The sequence below is a fragment of the Chaetura pelagica genome, unplaced genomic scaffold (assembly GCF_000747805.2).
Source record: "Chaetura pelagica isolate M959 unplaced genomic scaffold, ChaPel_1.0 scaffold69, whole genome shotgun sequence".
NCBI classification, from domain to species: domain Eukaryota; kingdom Metazoa; phylum Chordata; class Aves; order Apodiformes; family Apodidae; genus Chaetura; species Chaetura pelagica.
In genome coordinates this window covers 1,824,926-1,838,590 of record NW_009970724.1, presented here as the reverse complement: position 1 = coordinate 1,838,590, position 13,665 = coordinate 1,824,926, and the positions used below count along the sequence as shown (strand labels likewise).

Here is a 13,665-nt window from a genome sequence, read left to right as displayed (position 1 = left end):
GAAAGAGGCGCTGAGGGGAGAGGCAGGGGGGTCTGGCGGGGAGGGCGAGGGGCCTTCTCGACACTGCTGAGCCTCCGTGAGCGCTGCCCGGGCGTGGGCACGCGCGGCCGCGCTGCAGCAGCCGTCGAGGCCTGAAAACATAAAACCAGAAAAAAGAAAGAAGAAGGGAAGGCGGGGATGGCCCATGCCGGGAAGGAGATGGGGGATGCTCTGGCTACGGGGCGGGAGAGGGAGGACGGGGTGGGATATGGAGGGAGGGACGGAAATCGGGAGCCAAAGAAAAAGAACAAACTACGAGTCTAAAATGTGGTGCAAGCGCCCTACGCGGCTGTCCGCTAGCATGGCATAATGTCCGGAGCAGCCCAGAGAGGGAGTCACATCAGGTCTACACAGATTTGCCTTCCCATATATACAACCTCTACTGGAGTTAACAGCTGAAATTGAGATTTTTTTGTATCGGTTCCTCTGGCCTCGGTTGCCGTTTTTTTTTAATGCTGGAGCCCGTCCTCCCCGCCTCGCCGGCGCCGGGCACATGCAGCCCTTGCCTGGCTTGCCTTGGGGATCAAAAGGGTTTGGAGGTCTGCTTGAAGATGAAGCCTCTATGGGCCAGTGTCTTCATGATGTTGGCAATGTTCTTACAGTCATCTGTGGAGAGAGACCAGAGATGCCAGGTTAGTGCCGCGTTCCAATAAGGAGCTGTTGGATCAGCTCCAAGTCCCACGCAGGAGCAGTGCCCAGAGCTGCACAGTGCTTTTGTCCCCACCAGTCCAGGCACTCTGTCCCAAGTGCCTTGCAGCAGTGTGGGGCTCCCCAGCTCCCTGGCACTGGCCACCTGCATCCCAGTGAGGCCCTGTGCCACACTGGGATGGATCCATGCCCAGGACCTGCAGGCTTGCTTGGGGCAGTGGCATCACCCAGGCTCTCAAGTGACATATCCCTGGGTCCTCCAGACTGGTGCTTGCCCTTCAGCCTTTAGGAGCCTGTGGACGGGCAGGACAGCTTTCCCACAAGCAGGACCCATGCTGGCCCCCAGCTCCTAGCCAGCAACTCCTTCCCTGCAAGCCCAGTGCTGGGACCTCCTCTTCCAGTACCCCTGTCCCTTGGTGGCACAGGCCAGTGAAGGGGCTGTCCTTGCACTCGGATGTGGATGACAGGTGATGCTGGAGCTGCCCTCCACCAGCCAAGCAGGGTCCTCTCCTTCCCCTCACCTCCTCAGGCAGGGGCTGAGTGGCACCTGGCTCTTTCTGCTCATTGCCACAGCTGAGGATTGTCCCCACCAGGGTGCTGCCCTGTGCCCAGGGGCTGGCAGGCAACGGGTGGCTGGGCTGGCAAGCTCCAGCCATCCCTGGGATGAGGTGGTGGTTGAAGCCGGTGCCAGGTCCCGGCCGGCAGCACCGCAGGCCCCAGAGCGAGCGGTGACAGGGCGGGGAGCCGGGGAGGGGGAAGGCTCCGGCTGGTGTTATTTACCTGGGACTAAACGCAGGCACCGTTTGCTAAAATAGAAGCTGGGCTTAAATTGATTCCTGGTGTCTATATTTCATGTTGAAAATTGGCTTGTAAATCCATGTTTTGATCTATGAGGGCCGTCTCCTTAAGAAAAAGCAAGAGTAAATGTGTAATTTCTCCCTTGACAGCACACGGCGCAGAGGCGATCCTTCTTCCCGCTCCCCTCCGTTTCGGGACAGCTCCACTCGTTCCGATTACCACTCTTTCTTCCTCGCCCCACGCCTTGATGTCTCCATTTCATTACCGCCCGCCCATTTATCAAGCTGTTACCGTAAGGGTGACTTTGCCCACTTGCGTGTGGCAGCGGGGCCCGGCTGACACGGGGAGAGGGTGCCCCGGGAGGGGGGTGCAGGCAGGGCCCCCTCTCCCCGCTGCTGCTGGATGGATGTTGTGGTAGAGGGAAGGCTGCATCATTACTGATGTGTAAATGATAAAGAAGCCTCCACATCCATCTCCCAACTGTAAATCCAGGGAGTGCTTTATAATCAAGCTACAGCGATAATAATGTGAAATTAGGTCTCTCTATCAACGGGAGGAGGCCTTTTAATCACGGCTTAAAGGGTGCAAACGCTGTTTATCATAATTGAACTGTATCTGGGCTAATTGTGGCCATATTTCACTGTCTAGGAGACAGCAGGCTGCCTGCTGACAGTGCTGCGTGCCGGATTGAGGGCCCTGTGCCGACGGGCAGCACTGCCCTGCTGCCAGGCTCCTGCCTGCAGGGATGGGGCTGCCAGCCCACCCTGCTGTCCCTGCCAGACCAGCGGCCCTGCCCAGTCCCCCTGCACCCAATGACAAAACCATCACCTATCCCCCAGCACTGGTCAGAGCTGCAGGGGGCTTGTCCTGTGTGCAGCTCCCGAGGGGACTGCCCTGAGTTGCCAGGGACCCTCCTGGCTGATGGCTGGCTGTGGGAGAGGTAACCTCCCTGTCAGAGCCATGTGCCTCCTGAGTGTCCACCAGGCCCTCATCATGATGTGCCAGGCCTGAGAAGGGAGCTGGACATGACAGCCCAACGAAGGAAAGGTGTCCTCAGCTCCATCAGCTGGCATGGGAGCACAGACAAGCTCACCTCTCTGTGCCTCTGTCCTCTCCAGTGGCCGAGATAGCACTAATGGCTCTAGAAGGGCCTGGAGATGATGGGTGTCTTGCTCGGCCAAGCCACAGTGCCAGCTCCTGCTGCAACTTGTTCCTGCTCAAGCAAGCTCCCCACCATCCTTAGGACTCACTGCTCCATTCATCTCAGCTCCTGGCCAGCTGAGGCCCCAGGAAACCTGCACTGAACATGCCCCTGGAGCCAACTTCCAGTGGGACCTAACAGCAAAACGGTGGTTCAAAAGCAGGGAAACAGAGGCAGGGGAAGTGCAACTGTCTGGGGCCAAAGTACCTCCACAGCCAGCCCTGGCCTGGTCCTGCAGAAAGGTAACAGCAAAACAAATCCTGGCCTCTGAGATGCATCAGGTGGGTGGCTGGCAAGTGGCTTGGATTTGAAAGCACAGCTCCAGCCACTGTCCTTCACAGCTCCCCGGCATTCCACTACCCCTCTCATCACCCTGGGCTGGTGTAGACCACTGGGAATGGGTTACTGCTCCATGTTGCTGAAAGGGAAACTGCACAAAGACCTGGGGAGCAGCCAAACTGGCTGAGAGACCCCACAGCACCTTCTGGGACCTCCGAGCTGGTCCCCAAGGAGACCCTCTGGGACCACTGGCTGCTTCCTAAACCCCACTGTCCATCTCTCCTAAGCTCTGATGTGCTCTTGCGCTGGATGCCAGTGCTGGGAGCCACCCTGGGCACCAAGTGACCACCTTGCAAAGCCCCGCCCCCAGCCACTGTCCTTCACAGCTCCCCGGCATTCCACTACCCCTCTCATCACCCTGGGCTGGTGTAGACCACTGGGAATGGGTTACTGCTCCATGTTGCTGAAAGGGAAACTGCACAAAGACCTGGGGAGCAGCCAAACTGGCTGAGAGACCCCACAGCACCTTCTGGGACCTCCGAGCTGGTCCCCAAGGAGACCCTCTGGGACCACTGGCTGCTTCCTAAACCCCACTGTCCATCTCTCCTAAGCTCTGATGTGCTCTTGCGCTGGATGCCAGTGCTGGGAGCCACCCTGGGCACCAAGTGACCACCTTGCAAAGCTGGTGGGACCTCTGGTGCCACCCACACGCTGGTGCCAGCAGCCCCGCCCTTGCCATCCCACAGCCCCCTGGCAGTGGGAGCACCAAGCCAGTTGTAAGTCATTTAGTGAGACTCATTCCAAATCAGCACTAAGGTAAACACGCTTATTATAATTATCCATGTAAAAAAAAATCAACAACAGCAGAACAACTTTCTAATATGCAATTACAGCCATCTATTGATTTTACAATGTAATCCGCTCCGATTGATTTAATAACACAATTATAGGCTGGCTCTCGGGATATTAGAGTGGGAGATTTTCATAAACTCCAAAGCAAAAAACTAAGCGGCTTTTAAAACAACACCGTCAGATGGCTGTTTGGGGAATTATTAGCAATATGAAATCCCCTAAATCTGGCCGTCGTTACCTTGTGAAAGGAATTTCTATTACAAAACTGGCAACTGGCAGCATAAGAGAGCATGAATGGGATTGCTTTGCTGCTCTTTCCATGCTTAATCCATTGCAAAGGTGACCATGGGGCAGGGCATGAGTGGGGTCTGAGGCAGGCAGGGGGGCCACGGGCAGCTCTGCCCACCCTGCACCCCCCAGCCTGGCTCTCCCCGGGGGGCACGTGGCTTTGGAGGGGTTGCCCCAGCACCCAGGCTGGCACCCGCTGGCCCTGTCCCACCAGGGTGACTCTGCCTGGGACTGCTGAGTCTGGCAGGCTGCAGAACCCCCTGTGATCCATATCCTGGTGCTCCCGGCTTCCCCAGTCCCAGACAGCTCCCGGGGTTGTTGGGGGGCTGCCTGAGTCCCCAGGCCTGAGCAGGGGGATGGGGTGAAGGTGGCCCCGTGCCAGCACCAGCAGGGCTCTGGGTGCCGCACGGCGAGCAGACGCAGGCGCGCTCCCGCTCTCCTCGCACCCGCTCCCTCAATGTATTCCTGACTTTATGGGCACATTTTTCTTGTCAAGCTGACAGGGTTGCTAAGTGGATTTCTCCCTGATATGCGGACGGATTATCACATTACTCCAATGTCCTACACAAACATATTACTTTATATTCAATAGCCCTAATGAATATAAACTGCTTTTTCTTTTTTTGGGGGTGGGGGGTAATCTATAGATTTTTAATGAGGGCACTATTAGCTCCCTCCTCTTTAAAACAGACTTAGGTGCAGCCTCTGAGTAGGAAATCAATGGTGTTATTGTAGGAATATTGTATATTGATATTGTAATAATAAGATGCAATTGATTTAGGGGTGTTGTGCAGTGTGTGTGAAAGGGGTCAGCCCAGGGTTATCCTGCCTCCTGCAAATAGAGTGGTGGCCCTGCCCTGCCTTCCTGCCCCTCGCCTTGTCGTGCTGCTCTGAGCATCCCCCCAGGTCCCCCAACAGTGGCCCTGGGATGGCCAGGGATGAGCTGGCTCTGAGGTGCTGGGTCTTGGCTACCTCCCAGCCCCACCTTGGCTAGGTTGCCAGTGCAGCGGGGGCCAATGAGCCACCCCAACCTCCCCTGCCCCGGCTGGCTCAGCCCCCTTGGGCTTTACCTGTTCTATTGGTGTTTCAGCATCACCCACTGCAACACAGCACCACCTCCACACCCTCATCCTGGCCCTCTCCATGCCTTGCTGAACTCTTGCTGCAGTGACGGTCAAGGACAGTGGCATGTGCACAGGTGTGGGGTGGCAGGAGCCCTCTTTTAATGAGGGCTGGAGTTTGCCACCGTTCAGCATCACTGGCTGTTCTTGTCCTTGGAAGGGGACAGATGTTCCCACTGTGCTTCTCTGCCAGGATGGAGACAGAAGCCACTCAGGCCATGGTGAACCCAGGATCAGCTCATGGATTTTTGTCAGCGGGAGGCTGGCCTGCAGCCTGGGCATGATACAGCCCTAGGAACGAGATGCCAGGTGAGCATCACCTCCACACCCCCCCCAGGCACTCGGGAGAAGGGGACAATTCCCTAAACACACCACTCTGCTGGCATTCCCTCCACCTCTCCTGTCCCGCCATGGGACCAGATTGCCTGGATACCACTGCCATGGGGCCTTGGAGAGCTGAGTGCCAGGTTGAGAACTGTGTGGTGCCAGGAGTGCAGGGGCCTCTGTGGGCTCATTTGGAGGCAGCCCCACCACACCTGGGCTATGGCCGGGAAGACAGATCACCCCCAGCCCGAGCTGAGCAGGTCCATATTTAAACTGTCCCCATGCTTTATGGGCTGTACAAGAACTGATGCTCAGGCGACGAGGGGCCATTTGTCACTGTTCTAATGGCAGATTACTGTTAATGAATAATATCACTGCTGCCTTTGTATAACAGCTCCCTGCAAAGCGGAAACAGGACCGCCCGGCCACCACCGCCCTTCATCTCCCCACTGCCGACCCCAGGTGACAGCATGTAGCCTTGTGATCAACAGAAGCTGTGAGGTCCCCATACAGCCCAGCACTGCTGCTAGTGTCCCCAGCAACTGCAAGGGGAGCACTGGGTGCTGTGTCCCAACCGGTGGACTGTGCTGCTCCCCTTGAGTGGCCACGTCCCCAGGAAGGGACAGAGCTGTCACAGGCAAGGAACGATGGTGCTCTCCTGGCATATGAAGCCATGGTCTGCTTGCCCTGTCTGTGCCAGAGCCATGAGGGAGCTATGCCTGGTCTGCATCCATCTCCACTGTCACATACTGGGCAAGGTAGGGACATCAGGATTCCCAGTCACAATGGTGACAAGGACACGGCAGAACACAGACCTCCCAGCCTGGAGGACACCATGGGGACACAGGGGACAGTCCTGCTGGGCTGCTCCCAAACAAATGGCCTCATAATCCTGTGTGTGGGGCGAGGGGCTCCGCATGCCCCGCACAGCCAGCAGGTATATTAGGTGGAGCTGACAGCGACGTGCAGAATATTAAGAATAACTTACCTCATTATCTGCAATTACGTTACTGCCACACACCTCATTTCTTCACGAAGAAAAGAAAATTAGTTTTATATTGACTTAATCCCAGTGCGTCCCCAGCCTGCCCTGCCACTGAGTGCCCACACGGGCTCTGAAGAGGGTTCTACAGAATTAATATTTGTCCCCTCCCTACCTGTTGCTGGCCCTGTCCTGAGGGGATGGGATGCCTGTCCCACACCCTGCCCACAGAGGTCAGTGAAGCCTCCAAATGCAGCTGATGGAGGGCCCATCTCTGGCAGTTTCCAGTTCTGCAGGGAGATGACACCACTGGGTGTCTCCAGGAAGCAGCCAGGCAGATGAATGCAGTGGAGGGGACCCATCCCAGCATTCAACCTGACGTCCCAGGGAACCCACTGCCCAGGCTGGCCATTGTCACTCCATGGGTGACAAGATGCTTCCTCCTGTCCTCCACACTGGGGACCACTCTTCCCATCACATGCCTGCTGCACTGGTGCCCTCTCAGGGCAGACAGAGCTGGGTGGCTGGGGACATAGCACAGCAAGACACCTGGCTGCTGAGACACCCACCAGCCCCTGAGGCTGCTGGATGGCCTGGCACAAGTGATGCTGTGCAGCCACACCCTGGAGAGGATGGCAGCTGGGGCTGAGTTCCCTCACACCATCCCCAACAGCTCCTGGAGCCATGAGCCTGAAAGACGCTGACACTGCTGGGGCCAAGGGTGGCACAGAGTGTGCCAGGCCCTCAGTTTGTCCTCCAGCCCCTGTGACTGTCCCTGCACACCCAGCACCCTGGCAGGACAGCAGTGTCCCCGGGCAAACAAAGCGAGCAGCCGCTCACCGGCCGGCAGGGAAGGGGAGCGGCGTGCGTGGCAATACAGGGAAAAAAGCCAATTTCATCTTTATTAGAAGGAGATTTCTCTTTTAGTAATAAGCACACTTCAAATAATTAGCGTGTTTTACGTAATAATGAAATTATGGAAATGCAGGCCACTTATTCAAACAAGTCACCATTACCATATTTTTAAATATTAGACTTAATTAGAGTTTATCACTTCAGAGAAGTATGAGGAGTGGAGATTTTTTTCTTTACAAAAAAAATCCTCATAAAGTGTTTATTAAGAGCGGGTAAGAAGGGGATAATGATCTGTTTGGAAATTAAGGCAATCAAACATTTAATGCTCTGCACTCCTGTAGGCAAAAGCATTCAAATGAGTCAATTATACATCCATTATCCAGGCACGATTAAACAAGGCAGGATGGGGAATTTGTCCTCCGCATCACGCGATTGTCGCGAGGACTTATGTCCACTTAAAGGCAGCTAATAAAACACTAAACTTGGGGAAGAAGAGGAAGAAGAAGACTGGGAAAAGGGAAGACAAGGGAAAAGAGGCGGCAGGTCAGTGGGACAGCAGAGGGACAAGGGTGGGAGGTGGGTATGGATGGAGCCGTGTCTGCATTCCAGCCCATCATAAATCAAAGTAATTAAGTTAACATGAAAATCAACTTCACCATCCCGTTAAATTACAGCATTTGCATATTAGGACTCAAAGTAGGTAACTGGTGAGGGGGGTGGGAGGGACGGAGAGAGCTGGGGGAGGTGGTCAGGGGAGAAGAATGGGGGGGATGTGCACCAAAAAGGGGACCATTTATTACAGTGAATAACTAATTTCAGAATTTATAGCGCTGGATTTTCGTTCCTGTGCCATTTATATTACAGAAGGAAATTAAGGGGCGGGCAGGAGGCTGGCTGGACATCTTTCTGCGTTATTGCTTGTCTGCCATTTGCAAATCATTATTAATTGTGGCCCATGTCGCTAGTGCAGCAGGGCAGGGTGCCTGGACAGCCAGAGCAGACACACATATCTCTTCATCAGGACCCCAGCCGCTAGCCCTGGAGAGCCAATTACCCCTCCCTGATTGGTATCAGATAAGGAGGGAATTTTTACAAATTAGGGAATAAATAGAATTTCCACACGTGGAGCAGGGAGGGCTTGAGAGGCAGTAATGAAAAACGATACATCACCATCAGCCAGACAACCCTATTCATACGCCGATGCATTACGCTCACTACTCATAATCCCGCCGAGTGACAGACACACGCCGAGCCAGAGGGGAGCGCATCCCCACTCCCCAGCACGGCCTCCAGCCCGGGCAGGCCTGTTCCCACCACCTGCTCAGCTGAGCGGTGCTGACCTGGCTGCACTCAGCCAGCAAGGCCACGGCAGAGGCTGCACCACGGGGAGCTGGCTGAGGGGACAGGGTGACACTGGCAGGGATGACAGGGGTAACACTGTGTGGGAGCTGTCCCTGAAGGAAGGGCCTGGCAGGATGAGCCTCCAAACTGAGCCCCAAGTTGGGTGGTTAAAGTCAACAGCAGGGCATCTCACCTGATTTCTGCATCCCTGTGAGTAAAGCACATCTTCCCCAAAATTATCCATCCCCAGTTGTGCCCTGAGGAAGCCTCCCTCCTCCCATGGTGGCTCACAGCAGTACCTTGCTGCTACCTGATCCCCACCTAACTTCATAGAACATCTCAAGTTGAAGGAGATAATCCAGGATTTCAGGCAAGACTTTGCCTTTTTGTACTCTTCAGCCACCAAATCAGCCCTGCTGTTCTCAGCACTGCTGCTTGAACAGCCTTTGGTCCCCCTGCACCAGTGGGGTTCCTGTGTCACCTTGTGACAGGGACTGGGAATGTGGCACCAGTTCCTACCAGCCACAGGAGGAAAGGATGCTCCTGCATTGCTCTTCTCCATCAGGAGAGGCTTGGGTTGGGAGAGCTCCACCCCCATCAGCCTGATGCTGAGACAGCCCCAACACCTGCCCTTGCCCAGAGCAGACCCCAGAGCCGCTGGCCAGCTCTGTCCCCTGAGCTGGGGCATCCACTTTCCAACCCTGGCAGTTCCCCATGGCAGCACAGTCCTTTGCCCTAGGCTGTGACAGAGCTGGTTGGCACCCAGGACAGGCCTGGCACCCAGATAAAGGAGCCTTGGCATGTGGCCAGACTCAGAAAGAACAAATCCTGGAAGTGCAGGGACCCTGCTGGAATTCGGGAGCCCAGTTTGCACCACACTCCCCAGCGTCGCAGCCACGCGCCTCTGCGCCCGTAATTAGCCCTCCCTTATGACAAGCACGTCACTAAACAAAATGCTCGGCAGGAGATCAATCTTGCCTGTAAGTCACGCAGCCTTTAATTTATTCAGCATACAATGTCGCTCCACCGCTGGCTTCCTGTAATTTATACCGTACACTGTCGTGTATTATTTAACTCGTCCGAGTGTTTTACAGCTTGCCTGAAAGTCGCTGTGCAAAATAAAGTCACGGTGGGGCACTGGCAAGGTGCAAGGAGGATGCAAGCTTGCTCTGGGGCTGGTACAGGACCTCTGGCCTGGCTCAGGGACACAGTGACAGCGAGAAGTTCCTGCAGAAGTTGAGGAGGAAAGGATGGCAGCAGGACTCATGCCTGCTGGGGCAAGGGAACCTGGGAGACCCAGTTGGACCTGGTGACAGGGCCGGGCAGAGATGCTCTCAGCATCCCTCTTCCCAGCTCTGCTGGATGCCAGGGATGGCCAGACTGGTGCCAGAAAGGGCAAAGAGTGACCAAAACTAGGGTAAGGACTGCGGCTGGACCAGGCTGAGCGCTGGCTGGTAGCTGGCCTGGCAGCTCCAAGCAGCTCACCTAGAGCTTGTCTTGGGCCATGTGGCTAGATAGAAACAGTCAGTGATGTAGAGCTGGATATTCTCCGCAGGGAAGGTTAAAACCTCTGTTCAGTGTAAAGTTGCCATATCTAAGCACTTATGATCATGATATTTATGGCTACTTTATTCCAGGCTGTTAAAGGCAGCAGTAGTTATCCACAGACAAAGGGAATTCAGCTCCCCCGACACCTCTTCTCCCCACAGCAAAGGCATGCCTGGTCAGAGCTCGGTGCTCGTGGTGTGTGACCCACTCAACGGCCCCTGCCAGAGCCAGCACTGGGGACAGGCACATGGATGTTTGGCATGGCAGGGCAGTGGCTCTGATTCTGCTGCATGGGAGCTACAGGGACAGATGCAGGAGATGCTGTCTCCCTGCCCCTGACTGACGCTGCTGGGGGCCAGGGGGTCCCCAGGCTGCAGGGAGCAATTTCGTCTGCCTTCCTGCTGCTCCCCAGCACCAGTGACCCTGCCTCCTGTATCTCCTCCACATGCTGCCATGCCTTGCTCTGACAGAGGATTTATTTAGGGCAGCAGAAAGCAAATCCACTCTGGGGTTTTGCAGGGCATTTTGAGCTCCACAAGCCCCCCCCCCATCATTCAGCCATTGGCTCTGCTCCACGTCCAGCTCCTGACACCCAGTCCCACCACTGGGATTGGGACCCTAATTAGGGAGAAATTTCAAGAGAGAAGTGAGAGAGTTTATAAAGCCAAGTTTCTCCTGCCTGTGAGTGACATGAGATGTCAGAGAAAGGAAATAAAAGGCAAGGATGCAATTCCAGTGCTGCCAAGAGTGTGTGGCAAGTCCTAATGGAAAGTTCTCCTGCTCTTTAAAGCTTGGTCAGATGGCCTAGTTATTGCTTTAAAAGGACCCAGAATCAAACCGTGGCGCCGCACTCGAAGCCTTCAAATAAAGTGAGCTGTGTTTCTGCAGGTCCAGCGAGGCAGAGGCAGGCGATTACACAGAGAAGGGCAGGTCTCTTTATCTTGGAGGGAGACCTACCTATTTTTAAACATTAGCTCCAAATCAGCAGCTCACCTCTTTGTCTCACACAAACCCTCTCTTGCCTTCTGGAGGAGAGATCAAACGCTAGCCCTACTGCCATTGTTTCTCTCCCAGCAAGATGGATGCAGGACTGTAATCTTCCCACAAAGCCACACGCTTCAAAGGCATCAAAAGTGCTTATTAAAAGTCCTCGGAAACTAATTTAATAACATCCCAAAGGGCTGGAAAAATCAGCACCGGTAACTCAAAATATAACCTGGCAAGAGAGATGAACCCCTGTTCAGCACAGCTCAGTTTGTGGGCAGCTGCATGTGGGGCCGGGTGCCTCGACAGGCAGACCTGCCCTGCTCCTGTGGTGTGTCTGCCCCAGTGCTGCCCAGGGATGCAGCAGGGTGAGCAGGACTGTGGGGGACCCTGCTCGGCTGGCACCACCAGCACAGCTCCCACGGGACTGTGTCCCCAGCAAGAGCTTTGCTGGGCCACAGATATCCTTGCATGGTGGGGACAGAGCCTGTCCACATGTCCTGCTTCCATGACTCAGCTCCCCTTGTTGAGTACAAGAGCCCTGCAACATCTCAGAGGCAGGATTCAGGCTTGTCTCTGAAAGGTGCACAGCACCAGGTGGCCTTTGCTGGCCATCTTGGTGGCTGCTGGAGCCATGGCTTTGTGCAATCCAGAATGCCAGCCTGGAGGGAACCACACACAAGGCCAAATCGTACATCAGCCAGATTTGCAAAGCCTTGTGTCAGAGACACCTGTGTGCTACGTGTGAGACAGATCTGCTCATCGCCCCCCACCACTGGGATTGGGACCCTAATTAGGGAGAAATTTCAAGAGAGAAGTGAGAGAGTTTATAAAGCCAAGTTTCTCCTGCCTGTGAGTGACATGAGATGTCAGAGAAAGGAAATAAAAGGCAAGGATGCAATTCCAGTGCTGCCAAGAGTGTGTGGCAAGTCCTAATGGAAAGTTCTCCTGCTCTTTAAAGCTTGGTCAGATGGCCTAGTTATTGCTTTAAAAGGACCCAGAATCAAACCGTGGCGCCGCACTCGAAGCCTTCAAATAAAGTGAGCTGTGTTTCTGCAGGTCCAGCGAGGCAGAGGCAGGCGATTACACAGAGAAGGGCAGGTCTCTTTATCTTGGAGGGAGACCTACCTATTTTTAAACATTAGCTCCAAATCAGCAGCTCACCTCTTTGTCTCACACAAACCCTCTCTTGCCTTCTGGAGGAGAGATCAAACGCTAGCCCTACTGCCATTGTTTCTCTCCCAGCAAGATGGATGCAGGACTGTAATCTTCCCACAAAGCCACACGCTTCAAAGGCATCAAAAGTGCTTATTAAAAGTCCTCGGAAACTAATTTAATAACATCCCAAAGGGCTGGAAAAATCAGCACCGGTAACTCAAAATATAACCTGGCAAGAGAGATGAACCCCTGTTCAGCACAGCTCAGTTTGCGGGCAGCGGCATGTGGGGCCGGGTGCCTCGACAGGCAGACCTGCCCTGCTCCTGTGGTGTGTCTGCCCCAGTGCTGCCCAGGGATGCAGCAGGGTGAGCAGGACTGTGGGGGACCCTGCTCGGCTGGCACCACCAGCACAGCTCCCACGGGACTGTGTCCCCAGCAAGAGCTTTGCTGGGCCACAGATATCCTTGCATGGTGGGGACAGAGCCTGTCCACATGTCCTGCTTCCATGACTCAGCTCCCCTTGTTGAGTACAAGAGCCCTGCAACATCTCAGAGGCAGGATTCAGGCTTGTCTCTGAAAGGTGCACAGCACCAGGTGGCCTTTGCTGGCCATCTTGGTGGCTGCTGGAGCCATGGCTTTGTGCAATCCAGAATGCCAGCCTGGAGGGAACCACACACAAGGCCAAATCGTACATCAGCCAGATTTGCAAAGCCTTGTGTCAGAGACACCTGTGTGCTACGTGTGAGACAGATCTGCTCATCGCCCGTGGAGATGGGCTGGCACACGTGCCTTTCTACTAACACGTACATGCAGCAGGCATGTGTTCCCAGGTGCAGCAGCACGAGGGCTGTGCTCGCTTCCACTCCTCAGAGCCAGTCCCTGCTCCCAGCCTGTGCTATGGGATCCTGGGGCTGCATCCCGTGGAAACAGTGCAGGCTCCTGTGGAAAGGGGCAGGGGATGGAAATTAACGCTCCAGCCTCCGTCTCATCCTGCCCATTAGTGGGGCTGTTTTACTCCGGATCATTAAATATGTATATCTTATTACATGCCTTGTTACAGTATTGAGTTCTATTGACTGATAATAAATTCCAAGCATCAACCTGGTCATAAATTTATCTGGAGATGATGAAGACTCAATAATCTAGTCATGCAGATAATATGATAGGGCCTTAAAAAAGATCATTACATTATATGCCAAAATTAAAAGTGAAATACACTTTATTAACACTGTTCCCACACTCGGGGC

The 13,665-nt window shown here is 54.7% G+C and overlaps 1 protein-coding gene across 1 annotated transcript in view; it reads right to left on the bottom strand.

Moving 5' to 3' along the window:
- Positions 1 to 265: 265 nt before the first annotated feature.
- ERI3 (ERI1 exoribonuclease family member 3) overlaps positions 266 to 13,665 on the bottom strand; it is a 127,319-nt gene continuing 113,919 nt past the window's right edge. Inside the window, exon 7 of the mRNA XM_010006561.1 lies at positions 266 to 645. Within this exon, the coding sequence (XP_010004863.1) occupies positions 563 to 645 (83 nt within the window). The 3' untranslated portion in view covers positions 266 to 562. The remainder of the gene's footprint in view (positions 646 to 13,665) is intronic.